General features: G+C 48.4%; 1 protein-coding gene across 1 annotated transcript in view; it reads left to right on the top strand.

Moving 5' to 3' along the window:
- Positions 1–19111, top strand: part of PTH1R (parathyroid hormone 1 receptor) — a 132935-nt gene that overhangs the window by 60436 nt on the left and 53388 nt on the right. The window contains exon 2 of the mRNA XM_071734523.1: positions 4046–4151. Within this exon, the coding sequence (XP_071590624.1) occupies positions 4046–4151 (106 nt within the window). The remainder of the gene's footprint in view (positions 1–4045; positions 4152–19111) is intronic.

Raw genomic sequence — 19111 nt, 5'->3', positions numbered from 1 at the left:
CTAAGCCTCATGGATCTTCCCAGTGCTGCCAATGACCGCAGCCAAAAGTGGAAAAAAATTAAAAAAGGAAAAAAAAAATATTTTAGGTGGTGGCTGGAGAGTGGGATGAATTCCAGCTGATCTGTCTCAGATCAGTGACAATTGGGGGAATTCCAGGGTAACACCTGGAATTGGTTGGTACATCTCCTCATGGATGTTCCCAGAAGGCCAACAAGGCCAGGATTTTGTCAGCAGAAAGTGATCATGGAATCATGGAATGGTTTGGGTTGGAAAGGACCTTAAAGCTCATCAAAATCCAACCCCCTGCATGGGCAGGGACATCTCCCAGCAGCCCAGGTTACTCCAAGCCCCATCCAACCTGGATGGAGATTTGTTCCTTTCTGCTGGCTGATGAGCAGAATGAGAGGTGTTGGGCTGCAAATGGGCTCAGAGCAAAGGTTTTTGGTAAAAGATGAGGGAAATGAATATGCAAATTGTGGTGAGCTGGATGAAGCATTCCTAGCACCTCCTCTCTGCTTTTTTTTTTAGGGTCCTGAACTACAAGAGTAGAGAAAGCAGAATGGATTTTTTAAGAGACAAACTGGACCATCCCCTGAGTGTAGGGGGATGTTCCTGGATGCTCAGCAGGGCACGAGGTTCTTGTGGCCCCCCCAAAAAATAGAGGAGCTATAGATATCTATGAAAACAGCTTTATTCAGTCTGTCCTCTCTCCTAACAGATCATCCCCAGGAGCTGCCAGCTGGGGATGTTTAGGTGAAAAGACAGCACTTAATGGTTGTCACCTCCCAGCTTTGGGTGAGCAGAAGGTTTAAGACCTTCCTGCACCAGAATTTTGCATCCAGGCTACAGTGTTGAACAGCCAGTGACAATTATGTCCTTTATTAATTTCCCAGGCCTATTTTTGATGTGTTCTGCTTCCAGTCACTGTCTTGTTTCTTTTAGATCTTGCTCCCTTCATCTCCTGCCTCCCAGGCCTCAAATTCTGCAAAATTGTGGGTAATTAGCAGCCTTTCTCTGCACCACCCTTACAGACACTTCTCATACCAGTCTCTCCAGTTCCATCTCTCTCCTAGACCCAAATCCACCCAAATCCACCCCAAAGCAGCGACAGCTCCACCAGCAGCAGCTCCCACCTCCCAAGAACTCCTGCAGCCCCTACCTCAACCCTTTCAGAAAATGAAGCCACTTATTTGGCTGCCTGGGGATATTCAGATTCCACAAAGTTGGCATCCTCAGCTGCTGATGATTTTAGCAAGGTTGTCCCGGGGTATTTTTGGATCAGGTGCTGAGATTGTTTGTCAAAGAAGTTTTGCCAAGCCAGATCCAAACGTTTCTCACACCGTGAGGGCATCTGTATTGCAAAGCTGTGGATTTCATTTAACCTTTGAGAGACAGGATGGAAAGATGAGTAGGGAAGGGTTGTCTTAGGAGCATTAGGAGCAGAAGATCCAGAGCAGGAAAATCAGATGCACAGGGAGAAAAAAAAAAAAAAAAAAAAAAAAAAAAAAAAAAAAAAAAAAAGGAAAGAAAGAAAAAAAGAAAAAAAAAGTGGGACGGAACAATTTTCGAGTGTGTCCAGCAGATCCAGGGAGGTTCTCCTCCCCCTCTGCTCTGCCCTGGGGAGAGCACCCCTGGAATCCTGGCTCCAGTTTGGGGCTCCCCAGTTCCAGAGAGCCAGAGATCTACTGGAGAGAGGCCAAGGGAGAGCTGGGAGGGTGCTGAAGGGACTTGAGCATCTCTGGTGTGGAGAAAGAGTGAGAGCCCTGGGGCTGTTGAGGCTGGAGAAGAGAAGGCTGAGAGGGGATCTGCTGAATGTCCATCAAGAGCTGAGGGGTGGGGGGCAAGAGGAAGGGGCCAATCTCTGTTCAGTGGTGCCCAGGAATAGGACAGGGAATCCTGGGCTGAAGGGAGAACATGGGAAGTTCCAGCTGAAGCTGAGGAGAAACTTCTTGGCTGGGAGGGTGAGGGAGCCCTGGCCCAGGCTGCCCAGAGAGGTTCTGGAGTCTCCTTCTCTGGAGCCTTTCCAACCCCCCCTGGATGTGTTCCTGGGTGCCCTGCCTTGGCAGAAGGGTTGGGATAGATGATTTCTAGAGGTCCCTTCCAACCCCTGACATTCTCTGATTCTATAATTCTATGAATTAGAAGTCCTCCAGCAGCTGACAGGTCCGAAGCTGCTCCGTGGTTTCCACCTCTGGGTGCCTGCCCTGTCCTACCCTGAACCCAAAGTCCTTTGAGCTGTTTTGGTGTCTGACCCAGCATCCCACTGCTCAATCCTCTGTCCCTGGAGAGCTTCCAGCCTGCCTGAAACCTTTGCAATGTCTCAGCAAGGGGGGGTGACAAGGGCTGGAAGCAAGGGATAGGATGTGGGGTTAGGACAGGAGAGGACTAGTTCAGAACCCTCAACTATCAGTCCAGTTTAGGTGTTTAATGTGAATTATTCAGCAGCAAAGGAGAAGCTTTTCCAGCCTGGGTAGGTTTCCCATGAGCCTCTTCAGAGTAAGTGTCTTCTTTAAGTCACAGGATTTATGAAAATCTGGTTTTATTCATATATTTGCTTACATAAATGTGCCAGCCATGGAAAAAAGGAGAACCCCAGAAAGACATCTCCTAAACATATCTCTTGGCATTTCAACCAGTTTTAGAGGAGGGAGAAGTATGGGGAGCTGTGGGGTTTGGGGTTTTTTTAAGGATCTGGTAGGATTTTGGAGTTGTAAAACCAGTAACCAGTGCTCAGGAAAGCTGAAGACTGGAGTTGAGTTCCAAGTTTTGCTCCAGCCATTCTGCCCAGCTCTGGACACAGCACTTAGGGACTTATCTTCCCTTTCTGGGAAGTGAAATTTATTTTCTGTGCCTGGAGGCCATACATCCCTTTGGCTGGGAGCTGCCCTGCTCTAAAAGTACATCCAAAGGAGCTTGAGGACTGAGTGTGCATGGGATGAATCATTGCAGATGCCTGAGGTCAGATTCTTTTCCAGCCACTGTAAATCCAGACCAACTCCTCCAGCTTTGAGGGAATCACTCAGGGGTTTTGCAGATAGAAATGACAGCAGGATTTAACCCCGAGGTTTTAAGTGTCCAATGAAAGAGTTGAAATGTGGGATGTTGCCTTAACTGTGGACAGACCAAACATCTGGAAAGGGATGGCTTTGTTTTGCATGAGCATTAATGTGGTTTAGAAACCAGCTCCCACTTCTGAAGGATTTTCAGCGTGGATTTTTTCCAAGGACAAGAAAAACTCACTTCTGTTTTACTCAGAATCCCTTTATCAGATCCAACCATCCCATCTGCTTGTCCATTACCCCTCCAGCTGCTCAAGCATCCACCATTCCCTTCTTTAGGAGCACAGTGGGAAACTGCATCTGAGTTTGCTTCTAAGCTGGATTTCATTAACCCTCATTATGTCATTTGTAGTTAGTTTGGCTCCAGAACTGATTGGCCCTCAGCTGGTTTGCCTTACTTGTTTTCAAAATTAAATAACTTCAAATGAGTGAAAAAAACCTTAATTCTGAGCAGCAGTGGGTTTGAGGAGTAGAATGAAATCGTAGCATCATGGATGGGTTTGGGTTGGAAGGGACCCTAAAGCTCATCCCTGACATGGCCAGGGACACCTCCCAGCAAACCAGGTTGTCCAGAGGAGCTGTGGCTGCCCCAGCTCTGGAAGTGTTCAGATCCAGGTTGGATGGGGCTTGGAGAAACTTAGTCTGGTGGGAGGTGTCCCTGCCCATGTCAGGGATGATCCTTAATGTCCCTTCCAACCCAAACCAGTCTGGGATTCTGTGATTCCCTGAGTATGCTTCTGTGTCCCAGAAGGACAAGTTTTTAACTGTTTCCTGCCAATATTTACTAGGATGGGTTTTTTTTCCTCCCTTGGCTCATAGCCTCATCCCTGCAACCTGGACCACCCCATCCCAGAAATCATGAGAATTCCTGGTGGAGGAAGCTGCTGAAGCAAAGAAGTTCTTTGCATTCAGGTCACCTGCATTATCCAGGGATTTTGTGTCCTGCTGCTCTTCTCATGCTGAGCTTTAACCTCATTTCTCCCCAGGTGGATGCTGATGATGTCATCACCAAAGAGGAGCAGATTTTCCTCCTGCTGAAAGCCAAGGCCAAGTGTGAACGACACCTGAAAGCCAAGGTGGCCAAGGTGCATGGTGAGTGTTCCCACAGCAACTCAGACTCCATGGGCCCCTCCCTGCCCCACCCCAGCCCTTCCCCTCAGCCCCAAACACAGAGCTCAATGGGAGACAAGCACCCCAAGACCTAAATTATTGGTTCTTCAGGGTAGGCTATGGAGAAGACCTTCCAGCACAAGGCCTTGGAAAGCAAAGTTGTCTTTCTCCTGCTCCAGAATTCCAGATGCCAAGGGGTCAGGAGGATGCAAGGGTCATGGCCATGGCCCTTATCACTACACCCAAAGGCAAGACACCAAGGATATGAGAAATGAAACTTCCTTCCAACACCCCTTCTCTGGTTGCCTCTGACATATTCTATGTTCTCCTCCAGAGCCAGGCTCGGCTCAGCCCCATTCTTCCACTTCCTTTCTATTTTGGGCTGCCAAATCACTACCAGATGTAGGGCTGGAGGGAGAAGGAAGGGAGAAAGCTCTCTCATGTGGGTAGCAAAGTAAGCATCTCCCATTGGTTTCTTTCATCAGTTTCACATGTGTTAATTAGTGGCACTGAGGCACCCTGCAGCCACCCAGCTTGTCCTGGGTGGGTGCCCTGTCCCATCTCCCTCTATTTTCTGAGAGAAGAAGACAAGACAGATTGCTTCCCACCTTCATCATTGCATCTCAGGGCTCCCTCTTCCCAGAGCCAGTACTTTGGGGGTGCCTGAAGCCATCACCAGCAGAGGGAAAGGTCCCCAAAGGCAGATGGGATTTTAGAGCAGAGATTCCTGCCCACCTGGTGTCCCTCTCCTGTTGGAAATGACATCAAGGGGCCAGAAAAGCCCGGATTTCATTTTATTCCAGGCCTTTGGATTTACATCAGCCAAAACCTCAAGCCACATCCTCTGTTGCTCCTTTGTCCTGTTCACCCAGTGCCCCATTAACACCCCATTAAAAACCATATGTGCAAAGACATTTCCTTCCATTGTGCTCCTGACCAACTTCCCACCTTGGGTTCTGGTGAGATCAGCTCTCTGGTCTTCTTCTCACAACCTGGTTTTTATCTCTAGGAGACTTTAGAAGTGACTTTAGGAGTCAGCATTGAGAAGTGACCTCTCTCCTTCAGTGTCACCAGGAGTTTGGGTGAGACTGGGGAAGAGATGAGGTCCTGACAAGCAAACCTTGAGCTCTTTACCATGGATGCTTTAGTAGAGCAAAAGGCTTGGAAAGTGGGACACCTCCCACCAGATTGGGCTCCTCAAAGTGGGAGGTGTTGGAACCAGGTGATCTTGAAGGTTCTTTCCAACCCAAACCATTCTATGACTCTATGAACACGTGGCCATGGTCTTGGTTTGAGACCTGGGTTCTGCAACTGAGCCCAACGTTAGCTCTTCCCAGCTCTTCCATTGGCTGGGAGAGAAAATAAAACTCATTTATTGTCACTTGGACATCTCATGAACCCCTGCTGAGTCCTGGACTTGGGAAAAGCAATAAAACTCAGGCTTGCTGCTCTTTTCTTGATAACAAATCTCTGTTCAATCCCAAACAGTGCAGTTAAGAGGAGGAATTATCTTGATGACAATGCTCACAGGAATATATTCAAGGCTTGAAACACTCAAGGAAGTATTTACCAATAAATAGTTAGGTTAAATTAATCGGCAAGAAATCTGTTAATCTGAAGGCAGAGTGAACTGGGATTTAACCTTCCCCAAGAAGTTTTATTCTTAAGGTGTTGTGAAAGAACCTCCAGGGGCAGAGTTTCTGTAACACCCCAGAAATTCACTCTAACCCTTCACAACCAAGGCAGCAAGTGGGCAGAGCATCTCTGAGGTGGTCTAAAGAGTAAATGATCACAGATAGAGGATTTTTTAACGTGGAAAAGATCTTCCCTCTTTGCAGAAGAGCTGCCCCCCTCAGATTTTTAGACCACAGGTGCTGTTGGACACATGAAATGATGAATTTACAAGGCAGTGGTGAACAAACTAAGTCAATCTCCATTATGCATTGTTCCAGCTGCTTCATCCTCCAAGAGTGGAATGAAACTGATGGTTTCAGACCCTATTTTAGGGTGAGGGCTGAGAGAACAAAAGGGCTGTGATCTGCACTGGGGCAGTTTTAATGCAATTAATTGCTTGGGTTTTGCACAAAGGCTTCAGAGCCCAGGGTGAAACCTGGTTAGGTCCAGTCCTTTCCTCCTTTGATGATATGGACACTAGGGTTTGGTTTCTATTTTGTACTAATCCCCCAGAGTCCTGGGTCCCAGGACTGAGTCCCTGGGCCCCATCACCCTTCTCAGCCAGATGGAAGACCTCATCCCATTCCCTCTTCCCCTCCTCCAGACCCAAAAGAAGAAGCCTGGGAAGGGCAACATGGTCTTCACCATGAAGAGGCACCAGCCCTTCACTTGCAGACAAGATTTATAGGGGCAAAGAGGTTGTGACTTGGAGAAATATGAACCCTGAGTGGCCCCCCCCCAGCCTCCTGTGCTATCACTCAGAGTATTTCTGATGAGCACCCCCATGGGTGGCAGGATGTCAGGGTTTAACCCTGGCCTGGCAATTAAACCCAATCACAGATTCTCTCTGTTAATCTCTCTCTCCTCCCTGATAAAGAAAGGAGAGAGAATAAGGGAGAGAGACTGATGGGTTGGAAACTAAACTGCACAGCTTTAATGAAACAGGAATGATTAATAAAGGAAAAATTAGTAAATCTATATATACAGGAAAATTGATCCCAGGTTCCTCCCCCCTCTCCCCCAATAACTCTCAGGTCACCCCCGAGGCTGCAGGGCAGCCCTGGGAAAGTCCAGGCTGGAATCCTGGGGTCAGCAGCAGTTGGGAGCTGGAGGCAGGAACACCCAGATTCAGGCTGGGATGGATCAGGAGCACAGGCAGAGGAAGGGATGGAATCCTCCCAGGATGCTGAAGGAAACAGGGAGAGGGGAAGAAGGAGAAGCAGGAAGGGGTTTGACCCTGGTGATCCCTCAAATTTATGCTGAGTATGAGGTGTATGGGATGGAATCCTCTGTTCGGTCAATTCTGGCATCTCTCTTGTCTGTTCCTCCCCAAAGGAGGCTTCAGGTGGGACCTCTTTACTCCTTCTGGAGGGTAAAATGTTCCTCAGAGCTGAGCAGTGTCCCTGGTTCTGCAGCCCATTCCCAGCAGGAATTCTAACCCTGGAGTGTTACCAGCCCCTCGCACCAACCTGCCTTGCCTTGTGTGCCAGAGGTGGAAAAGGAGATTGAATTCTCTTCCATTAGTTCTGCTTCACTATGTTTGAAAGCCCCAAAAAGCACTGGTCAAAAACCAGGATCTGAGCTGCCCAACCTCACCATCTGCTTGTAGAGCCAGAATCCTTCTGGGAGCATCACAGCAGCTTCCAGCATGGAGCAGCTTGAGCTGTGGGGCAGCTGCAGTGGTGTAGGATGTTTGGGGAAGGAGAAAGTTTCTGCTTAAAGGACTTGGCCTGAGTCAACGAGGAGTGGCTTTGGATTTGAGAGTCCCATCTCTCCAGGGAAGATCTTAACCACAGAGGTCAGAGGAAAAGAAAACTTTGCCCCCATGGCTGTTTTAGAGCTGCTTTACGCTGAATATTTATGCTCTGGGACAAGGGAAAAGTGCTGTGCAGCCTGAGGTCTGGCTCTCACACCTCTGGGGTTTCACCCTGCACCCCTCAAGGTTCAGTGTTACACCCAGTGGATGGATTCAGATGAAGACCTTGAGAGAAGCATCCACTGCTATGGACACCCAGGGATATTTCCCTCTCAGGGCTCTCTAAACCATGAGAAACAGGAGTGTGCAGTTCTGCAGGCAGCTTCTGCTTCTCCAAGAAGCCTTTTGGGGGACTCTCCTTGCAAACCCATTCTCACCAGCCCTTGAAATTCACACCTGGATTTGGACCCCACTGAATGAAGCTTCATTTTCCTGCCAGGGTAAGGAGGCAGCAGGGATGTCTCATCTCTCAGACCACGGAGATGGAGTCCCATGGGCTCCCAGTTGAATCTCAGGTCTTCAACTGGTCCTACAAGGTATCCCCATGGCAAAAAGCAGGAGAGCCTCTGTTCTTCTATAGGGAGAGCTTGGCTAACAAGAGCTGAGCAGAACTCAGTTCTGGTGAGGGAAGTGCCAAGGACCTGAGTGTGCACAGAGCTCAGTTTTATCACCAAAATCATGACTTCATCTGCTATTTCAAGTTCCCCTTCTCATACAGACAAGCTAAGGGCCCCACTGGTTGACCTCAGAACGAGCCTTTTAGGAGGAGGTTTGTTTTTCAGCTGGGTCAGCTGCCAAATTTGGTTCATCAGGAAGCCACATCAACAAGAAGGCCATGACAGGGACAGGAGCAGTGCCAGGGAAGGAAGGTGTTGGTGGAAGGTTGAGCATTACCTGCTGAACATCTGAGGTCTGGACAGCCCAAGCTGACTTTTCCACCGTTGCCTTCACTCCTTGCTCCTGGGAAGCCCCAGCAAGGATGGACACATCCTTGGTGTCAGATCACATCCTGGTGCTGCCAGATCACCCTTGGCCCATGCTTAACCCCCTTCACCAGAAGGTGCCAGGTACCCCCCATCAGAAGGCTGCAGGGACCCTACCTCTGCCTGGCTGTGACTGCAGCCCAGGGTTGGGATTTGTTCCCCTCCCTGTGTTTTGGGAAGCAGGGAGGGAATTTGGGACACCTCGAATTATTTTTGGATTTGGGGTTTTTTTTTTACATTTTTTGAGATAGAAAGAAGTCTCCCAGAAGCTGGCAGGAAAGCTTGGTAGGGCTGCTGTCCTCAATTCTTGGGAGCTGACGCACAGGGATATTCAACACCTCACCTCCCAACTCAAAGGAGAGTCTGTGGCAGAGCCAAGATTTGGATTCTCATCTCCTTACTCTTCAGCCAGGGCACAAGCCACAAACCACATTTCCTTTTGTCCTGGAATTCAAGGTGAGGCTCCAGAGATTCAAATCCAGGTGGGCAGAAACTGGTGAGAATCTTTGGATGAATCCCACTTGACTGCAACTCAAACCTCACGTCATTGCTCTCACTTGAAAGCTTCTGCTTTTGTTTTGAAAGGGAGAAAACACATTTCAAACACATTTCAAGCTTCCTGCAGTGCTATGGGTTCTCCTGGCTTCTCCTCCTTTTTATCCCATCTCCTGGGTGAGTTCTTTACCTGGTCAAACCTGGCAAATCCCCATTCACTTTAGAGAGGGCATTAATTTATCACCCGTTAATTGGTTTCTCCCTCATTTCAGCACTCCAGCTTCCTGGGTTTTCCCCTCTGATATCCATTCCACCAATATTTCTAAAGGGATAAATGAGAATTTCAAAGATATCAGTTGATTTTAAGAGATGAGGGGTAGCCTGGCTCAGCACCCAGCCTTGATTTTGGGCTGATTTCTGCTGATCCTTCCCTCACTTTGTAGTTACAGACTCCTAAGGCATTTGCTTGGCAATCACAGGCTTGAAAATACGGTTACATTTATTAAAATAAATAAAGAAGACACACTGGAAGGGACCTTGAGCCCAGCACCACTGCTGACCTCCAAGAGGGGAGATGAGATTGTGAGGAGCAGGTTTCTGTGCACCATTTTTCCAGCAAAAACTTGGATTTGGCCTGGAGACACACACCAGCACTGGTTCTTTGACTGGGAAATGTAATCCTACCTCTGTATATAATTCATGAGACTTTCCCTAGGAAACAGCCAGCCCAGAATCATGTTCCATCATCCCCTGGAAGCAGCAAGACCTTGGTCTTTAGTCTGTTCCACTTTGCTTGACCAGCCCTGGGTTCAGCTTTGTGCCAAAGGGCTGACCTTAACGCACCTCTAGCTACAAAAAAAAAATGGTCCTAAAAGAAAAAAAAAATAAAAAAAAATACAGCAGGCCTAAACTTTGAACTGGATGTTGTGAAAGATGGAAAGGGTTGATGGGATTATTCAGAGTAGTGGTGTTTGACCATCTTGTAGAGACTGGAAGGAGATATTCACTGAAAGACTTTCAGAGGCTAGAAGGGGTCTTCATCATCTTTCTTTTCATTTTCTCTTGATCCCTGGTCCGTGCCTTCAAAGATCATGCAGTCAGCTGTTAAGTGGAGTATTCAGAGGTGGTATCTGCTCCCATGGTTCAGCAATATCTTATTCAGTTGAAATAAATGGAATAAACTCAGTTGAATAAATGGAATGGCTGAGGTTGGAAAAGACCTTGGAGATCATTTCCTCCAAGCTGCTGCCATGCCCAGGGACACCTCTCATCCAGCCCAGGTTGCTCCAAGCCTCCTCCAACCTGGCCTTGAACACCTCCAGGGAGGGGGCAGCCACAGCTTCTCTGGGCAATCTGTTCCAGAGGTTCAGCACCCTCCTGCTGAAGAACTTCTTCCTCAGCTCCAGCCTGAACCTCTTCTCCTGCAGTTTCAATCCATTTCCCCTTGTCCTCTGGCTGGACACTCTGAGGAAAAGTCCCTCTGCAGCCTTCCTGGAGGTTCCCTTCAGGGATTGGGGGGCAGCTCTAAGGTCCCCCTGGAGTCTTCTCTTCTCCAGGCTGAACAATCCCAGCTCCTCAGCCTCTCCTGGGAGCAGAGCTGCTCCATTCCCTGGAGCATCTCTGGGGCCTCCTCTGGACTGGTTCCAACAGCTCTGTGTCCTTCTTCTGGTGGGGACACCAGAGCTGGGAGCAGGATTTGAGGTGGGGTCTGGCAGAGGGGGAGAATCCCCTCTCCTGACCTGCTGGCCACGCTCCTCTGGATGCAATTTAATCAGATTTGGGTTGAAGCCACATTTCAAGAGCTGAATTAGGGATTAAGGAGCATCAGGGTGAACAGCAGAGATGCTAAAAGTTTCTGGAGACTGGGAAAATGTGGCTGCTAAGTGTGGGATTGCCAGCACATAGTCCACAAGAAAGTCTTAGCAAACCAAAAGTTTAAAAGATTTATAAAATTCTAAGCTTTCTTCAGCCACGGTTGACGTGTAAAAATTCAAAATTCCTTTTTTTTCCCCTTTAAAATGTTTATTTTTAGCTTTATGCTAGCTAGTGGAGGGTGAGCCTCTTCTTCCCAAAGCTCAGATCCCATGGATTGTGTCATCTCCCCCCTGGGCACCTCCCAGGAATGGATTTGAGGACCTTCCATGGACTCTGAAGGTGACGTGGACACAGCCACGTGTGCCATGAGCTGAGCCAGTCCCATCTTCTTCTCCATGGATGTGCTCCTTGTCTGCTACTTCTGGCAAAGGCACTGAAGGGCAGAGACACAACAAATTAAAATAAAAAAAAGAAAACCAAAAATAAAAACTGTCCCCACAAAAATTTGGGTTCCTTTCTCCTTTTCTCTCTTCTTTCTTCCCTCTTCTATTTTTCAATATTTATTTTAATTTTAGTCTCTGGGTGAAAGCCTTTCAGAAAGAACAGGAAACACTGAAATTTCTCTTCTACCTACATAAATATTGCAGCTCAGCCATGGTGGGCAGCCTGATGCCACCCCAAAGTTAAACCTGGAAGGGGATGAAGTGAAATTCCCAGCCATAAGCCATCAAACCTGATTTTTTTTTCTTTTTTTTTTTTTTTTCTTTTTTTTCTCCCATGAATTAAAACCCTGTTTTTCCCTGGTTTGGAAGAGGAGATGGGACATTTTGTGGGGGAAGAGAGTTTTTTGTGTTTTTTTTTTACACAAACCTGTTATTAGCAAAAGCCATGGGCAATCCTTTCTCAGAGTCCTAAGTGTTGCAGCTTGCCTCAGAATGGTTTGTTCTTGGGTTTTTTTGGTGGTTTATTTGTTTTTTCTTTTAACAAATGAGTGCATTTGCAAGGGAAAGAGGTTATTTTTAGTTGAGAAGCCGTGTGTATTTACCCAAGGGGTGTGTGTTACCCATCTGAGTTTCTGGCTCCATTGTCCCTAAAGGACCTGTAGTCCATCCCAAGTTCTCTCTGGCCCTGCAGAAGCACAGAATCTCCTCCTGGTTTGCACACCAGAGGCTCAAGCACCAAACTCTGATTTTCCAGCCTGTCTGGGTACCCTCAGAAGTGGTGAGGAAGCTCAGGTACCCGAGAAGTTAAAGGAGACAAATGCAATCCAGGGCATTCAGGATTTTCCCCCAGCACCTCTATAAACCCCATATCTCCTTCTGGGTGGTGCATGAGAGGGTGTTGAGACTCATGGATATGAACCATGCTGGGCTTGAAGGGGTTGGAAAAGGGCCCTGATCTTGTTGCATTGACTGTTCTGGATGCAATCAGTGATCTTGGTCAAGCTTTGGTTTTCTCGTTGCATCTCTGGTGCTGGGGTGGGTCAAAAGAGCACTAAAACCCTACAGAGAGATGTCATCTCCCACCCAACCCATCTGACATCCAACTCAGCTTGCTGAGGGCTTGCAGTCCTTCACACATGGCCACTTGCCAGTCCTGCCTGAATCAGAGGTGGCAGGAGGCAGGAAATATCAAGGTTTGGCCTCTACCTGCAAAGGTTTCTGGGTCAAGGGCTTCCAATCCCATTGGGAAATGTCTTCTGGGCAGCTAGGGAGGTTTTACAATGCACAGGAGGAGCAAGTCTGGGGAGCTGGGGTAGGAATAAATGGTCCATGTGTTAGACACACAGAGTAAAATGGGGAAAGGGTGAAAAACAGCACACAGGATTGGCTAAAATGCCATCGTGATCATAAAAGTTATTTCTATGCTTTTTAAATAATTGATATAACCAGCCCTACCCCCACTCTGAGGGACATCTGGAAAGTTTTGGCAAATGAGGTGGACAGTTGGGTGTTATCAGGTGGGATGCTGAAGGTGATATTTCTTCTTGTGAGTTGTGAGTGGACAAGCAGCATGTGAAATGAGAAGTGATGTCAGAGTAAGCAGCTCTCTGATGTTGTGTGGAATCAAAATTTGGGTTGGAAGGGACCTCCCAAGGTCACCCAGTCCCAGCCCTGCAGTATCAGGGACACCCTCACCCAGATCAGGGTGCTCAGAGCCTCCTCAAGCCTCACCTTGAACATCTCCAGGGATGAGGCCTCAACCCCCTCCCTGGGCAGCCTGGGCCATTTTTCCAGCTCCCTCATGCTAGCAATCATCTGGTAGCACTCATCATCTTGTGCCTTTCCCATTCTGCCTCGTGGTGACCAAAGAGACAGCATGAGGCAGAGCAGCCCTCCATGCATCCCCCCCCTGCAAAGCCCAGTTTGTTCAAGTTGACCATGCAAGAGGTGTTTTGCTCACCCAACACTAGTGAGAAGGACAGCAAAAGTATCTGAGTAGTAACAAGCAGGCTCTACATCCATCTATCCATCCATCCGTCCATCTATCCATCCATCCATCCACCCATCCATCCTCCATCATCCATCCATTCTCTTTCACTCCACTCTTGTGAGACCCCCCCTGCAGTGCTGTGCTCAGTTCTTGAGTCCCCAAAGTTAAGAAGGACTCAGAGCTGTTTGAACAGGTCCAGAGGATGCCAGAAAGAGGGCTGGAGCAGCTCTGCTCTGGAGCCAGGCTGAGAGAGTTGGGGGTGTTGAGGCTGGAGAAGAGAAGGATCCCATGGGGAGACCTTAGAGCACCTTCCAGGTCCTGAAGGGGCTCCAGGAAAGCTGGGGAGGGACTTGGGACAAGGGCCTGGAGGGATGGGACCCTGCGAGGGGGAAGGGTTTGGAGCTGGGAGAGGGGAGATGGAGAGGAGATCTTGGGCAGGGAGGGAGGGAGAAATTGTTTGGGGTGAGGGTGCTGAGCCCCTGGGTGCCCAGGTTGCCCAAGGAAGCTGTGGCTGCCCCATCCCTGGCAGTGTTGAAGGTTGGATGGGGCTTGGAGCCCCCTGGGCTGGGGGAGGGGTCCCTGACCATGCAGGGGGCTTGGAACTGGATAATATTTAAGATTATTTCCAACCCAAAGTGTTCTGTGATTCCATGATTCACTCCCAACTCATTGCCCACCATCAGTGGTGTTTCTCCATCAGGCTTTCACCACCACAATGAAACATGTTTGTTGGGGGTTGTTTTGTTTTGTTTTGTTTGTTTGATTGTTTTGGTTTTTATTTGGTTGTTTCATTCCTGGGATCCGATTTTCCCTGTGATTTGCCTTCACCTCATCACAGAAACCACAAAGCTCAAGGGCTGACCATGGCAGGAGGGTTGGAAGTTGATATTTCAGGTCCCTTCCAACCCAGCCCCATGATTCTATGAAACACTCATGAGCTGTGATGGAGAGAGATGGAGACGACCTGGGACTTGGCTACTGAGAGGTAGAAAGCAGTCAGGTGCTGGAACAGGATGGAGGTGGTGGAGTCACCATCCCTGGAGGTATTTAAAAACCATGGAGATGAGGCACTTCAGGCCACTCTGTAGTGGGTGATAGAGATATTGATAAATGTCTTTTATTCAGGGAGGTGTTGATATGTGGCATGGGGATCTCAGAGGTCTTTCCCAACTGTGATCCTTCTGTAATCCACGTACCCTCGAGCAGCAAGGTTTGAAATGCAACTGCAACCCCAAACCCCTCCTTGTACAAAGCCACCAGCCCTCCAAGCTTCCTTTCCTTCTGTCCCAAAATGCTGGGTCTTTTTTTTTATTTTTTTTTTTTTATTTTTATTTTTGGGGTCACTCCTCCCTGCCTGTTTCCAATCCACCAAATGTCCTTCCCGTAATAGAGTGACCACAATTGCACACCCTATTCCAGCTGTGGTCTCCCTGGTGCTTTGCCAGCTGCCAGAATAAGTTGGGCTGATTTATATTCCATACCCCTAGATAAACACCTCGAGACCATATTTGCATTTACCCAGCTGCCAAAGCAGCCTCCCAGATGGTTTTAATGTGTTCTCCACATGCCAGTCCTCCTTGCACAGAAACCCAAAGAGGGGCTGGGAGATGAAGGGAAAGAAGGATGAAGGGGTAAGGAGGAGGTAGATGAGAAAAGTCCTCATTGCAACCTGGAGAACCAATCTGAGCAGGCACAGCCCAAAGATCATTTTTTTTTCCTCTCTCCTCCACCAAAACAACCTGCAGCATGCTGGGGTTTCTGATGAGGCTCAGGTGAGGAGGTGGGAAAAAAAAAAAAAAAAAAAAAAAAGAGAAAAATGAGACAGGTGTGTGGCATGGTATTTCACAAAGCACCCCATGATTGGCCTTGTTGCCTTCAGAAGGGGAGTGCCCAGCAGGGACATCAAACACAGCATTCACAGGGAGGTTCTGGGGAGACCTTAGAGCAGCTTCCAGTGCCTGAAGGGGCTCCAGGAAAGCTGGGGAGGGACTGGGGACAAGGGCCTGGAGGGATGGAAGCCTGCAAGGGGGAAGGGTTTGGAGCTGGGAGAGGGGAGATGGAGAGGAGATCTTGGGCAGGGAGGGAGGGAGAAATTGTTTGGGGTGAGGGTGCTGAGCCCCTGGGTGCCCAGGTTGCCCAAGGAAGCTGTGGCTGCCCCATCCCTGGCAGTGTTGAAGGTTGGATGGGGCTTGGAGCCCCCTGGGCTGGGGGAGGGGTCCCTGACCATGGCAGCGGGGATACTGGGGGGGATTTAAGGTCCCTTCTACCCCAAACCTCTCTGGGATTCTGGGATTCCTCTCCCAGGGATGGTGCAGGAGGGTTTGGGAATGTTCCTTCAAACCTTCCCCTCCTTTCCCAGGTGCTGGGAGGTTGAGGTGGGACAGCCAAGGGTGAGATCCATCTGACCAGGTGTAGCTGCACACACCCAGAGCAAGGTTTGGGTGCAATCCAAGCAGAACCAGGGTTCTGACATGGGGGAGTAGGGAGAGGACAAGGGGCAGGGGGTTAAAACTTGGAGAGGGGAGATTGAGGTTGGAGATGGGGAAGGAATTCTTGAATTTGAGGGTGCTGAGCCCCTGGGTGCCCAGGTTGCCCAAGGAAGCTGTGGCTGCCCCATCCCTGGCAGTGTTGAAGGTTGGATGGGGCTTGGAGCCCCCTGGGCTGGGGGAGGGGTCCCTGACCATGGCAGGGGGGGCACTGGATGAGTTTAAAAGGTTCCTTTCCGCTCAGACTCTGATCCCTGAAATGTTCACCTGCACTTATCTCCTAATCATCAGTCCCATGAAATCTCCAAGAAGGAAATGACAGCTGAGCTGTCTCCCTCCTTCTGAATTTGGCTGAAATGGGTTTTCCAAGCAGGGAGTAATAAGACAGAAGCAGAAGATGATGGAGAGGAGGTTAAGGAGGTTTCTATGTCGTGACCACTCATGATAGCAACCACGGATTCATTTGGATCTTTTCTTGGGAGATTCTGATGCTTTCTGTAGAAAAAATCCCACCAGATCCTCACCCAGCTTTAGTACAATGAGTGCACAGAGGCACAGAGAGATTTCAGATGCAAAGAGGCAGCAAAGATGCTCAAATTTCTGGGGCAACTTATGGCTCCCCAAATTGCCCAGGTAATAAAGCATCAGTCTAAAGGTGTTTGCACTCTTTCTTGCATGGAGTTTTCAACTTTCTGCTTTTTAGGAGGACTGTGAGGCTCAAGGTATCCCAAAAAAAAAAAGAAATTATGAGTTTATTAGTTTGTTATCCACAAAGCATCAGTTTCTGTTTGAATGAGTCCATTGCAAATATGTCCTAATGATTATAGAATTGGGGTGGTGGCTGCACCAGGTTCTTTCCTAGATTATTATGCTCTGGATAAATATTTCAGTCTGATACTAAATGGAGCTGCTTACAAGTAGAGGCTGAGCCCTGCAATTTGTTCTGAAGATCTTGAAAAAGTGGAAGGTTGTTTTTTTTTTTCTCAGCATCTCACAGCATGACATTTGGATGAATATTTCCCTCCTCGGTGTTGTTTCTCCACTGTATAAATTTTTAAGTTTGGCCAGATTTATTTATTTTATATTAAAAAATGGTTTTATTTTAAGCAAAACCACTTTGAGGCCTGAATTAAATCTTTATTTACTTTCTTCTCTGAAAAAAAAAAAACAAAACCAGCAAATAAAAAAATCCTAACCTCAGAGACAATAACATTTTGTCCTAATTCAAATTTTCTGGGGTGTTTTTGTTGTTTTTTTTTTTTTCTTTCTTGTTCTTTTGACCCTTCCAGAGAACTGAAAAGTAAATAAACTGTTTTTCCCAGGGTAAGTTATCCTGCAGCATAATGAACCAAAGGGAAGGGCTTTCCCCTGTTTTCTTGACTAGGAAATCCAGCATTTTTCTTCCTCTAATGTGTCTGGAACCAGAGACAATGCAAAAAAACCTTTTTCTTTTTAATCACACCATTACTTGGGAATTTTAACTTCTATACCCCCCTCCTAGAGACAGTTTCAGAAGACAGGCAGTGATTAGTCTGGTCCTTTTCACCAGCACTAAATTAAAGATAAGGGATTAGCTGTTAAACGCTGAGCTTTGTGTGTTGTTTATCACATCCTAAAACACCAACAAAGTGAATCAATCACTGTCAGCCCCCTCCCTGGAGAGCACCACACCAACCAAAGGTCTTCAGAGCAATCCTGGCTTCTTATTTATTCTTCTGAGCAGACATTCATTAGAAAGGATAAATTACTGCTTGGCTGAGAGGTTGCTAAGGCTCTTGCTTTGATATTAATGGAACATGTTGAGATCTTGGCCATGCTTATCATTTCTTTCCTAGTGGAAATCCTTGGCAGATGAGAGCAGGGTGTTGTGTTTTATTTTGATCCACATGGGACTGCTCTCTGACAGGCACTTTCTGGGCTCTTGGTGAGCTCCTGCCCTGTACAGAAAGCAGATGCTGCTCTGCAAGCAGAGCTGGGGCACATTTATCACTCTTTGCTTTTCACAGAGTGACAGAATGGGTTGGGTTGCTGAGGACCATGAAGACCATCTGGACCTAACCCCCCAGAAAGTGTAAGGGACATGGGGACCAAGCCTGAATTCTTCTTTCTAAAGTTCCTGTTGGGTGTCAGTGGTATAAACCAGACTTGGGTAAACCATTGGCCAAAAAAAAGATGTGGATGGTTTGCTCACATCTGAATCCCATTTCTGATCCCACTCAGACAGTTCCACCCCATGGGCTGCCTCACTTGAAACCAGGGTTAGAAAAAGTCCCATCAGGACCATCTTCCACCCTCCCATCTTGCAGCAAGCTCAGGCACTCAGAACCCCCCTGCCATGGGCAGGGACCCCTCCCAGCAGCCCAGGGAGCTCCCATCCATCCTGACCTTCAACAGATACCTTTCCCTCATCCTGACATCTTGTCTCCAGCAGAAGGTGAATCAGGAGGTGTGGGAGGACAGGGAATGCATGGAGAGAGATTTTCCTGCAATTCTTGTCCAGGTTAGAGGACAAAGGGCTGTGGCCAAATCCCTTTGCTCTTGGTGACTTGGTGCAGGTCACATCCCTTGGAAGTTTGACTCCCTGCTCAGCTCATGGGGAGATGTGGGAATGGGGCTTAGGCTGAGCCACCTCATCCTCTCTTGGGTGTCCAGGGTTCTCTGGGGCTCTCTGTCTTTTCTCTGTGAGTGTCAAGACACCCCAGGTGGCTGCTGTAGGTTTTGGCATCTCTGAGAGCAAACTGAAGATGGAGAATTTCCTCCCCAGTCATAAAATCATAGAATGATGGAATGGTTTAGGTTGGAAGGGACCTTAAGGATAATCTATTTCCACCCCCCTGCCATGGTCAGGGACCCCTCCCCCAGCCCAGGGGGCTCCAAGTTTTAGCCCCTTGCCACTTGTCCTCTCCCTACTCCCCCATGTCAGAACCCTGGTTCTGCTTGGATTGCACCCAAACCTTGCTCTGGGTGTGTGCAGCTACACCTGGTCAGATGGATCTCACCCTTGGCTGTCCCACCTCAACCTCCCAGCACCTGGGAAAGGAGGGGAAGGTTTGAAGGAACATTCCCAAACCCTCCTGCACCATCCCTGGGAGAGGAATCCCAGAATCCCAGAGAGGTTTGGGTTGGAAGGGACCTTAAATCCCCCCCAGTGCCCCCCCTGCCATGGTCAGGGACCCCTCCCCCAGCCCAGGGGGCTCCAAGCCCCATCCAACCTTCAACACTGCCAGGGATGGGGCAGCCACAGCTTCCTTGGGCAACCTGGGCACCCAGGGGCTCAGCACCCTCACCCCAAACAATTTC

Source organism: Heliangelus exortis, chromosome 2 (assembly GCF_036169615.1).
Source record: "Heliangelus exortis chromosome 2, bHelExo1.hap1, whole genome shotgun sequence".
Taxonomy (NCBI): Eukaryota; Metazoa; Chordata; class Aves; order Apodiformes; family Trochilidae; genus Heliangelus; species Heliangelus exortis.
This window is presented reverse-complemented; position numbering and strand designations above follow the sequence as displayed.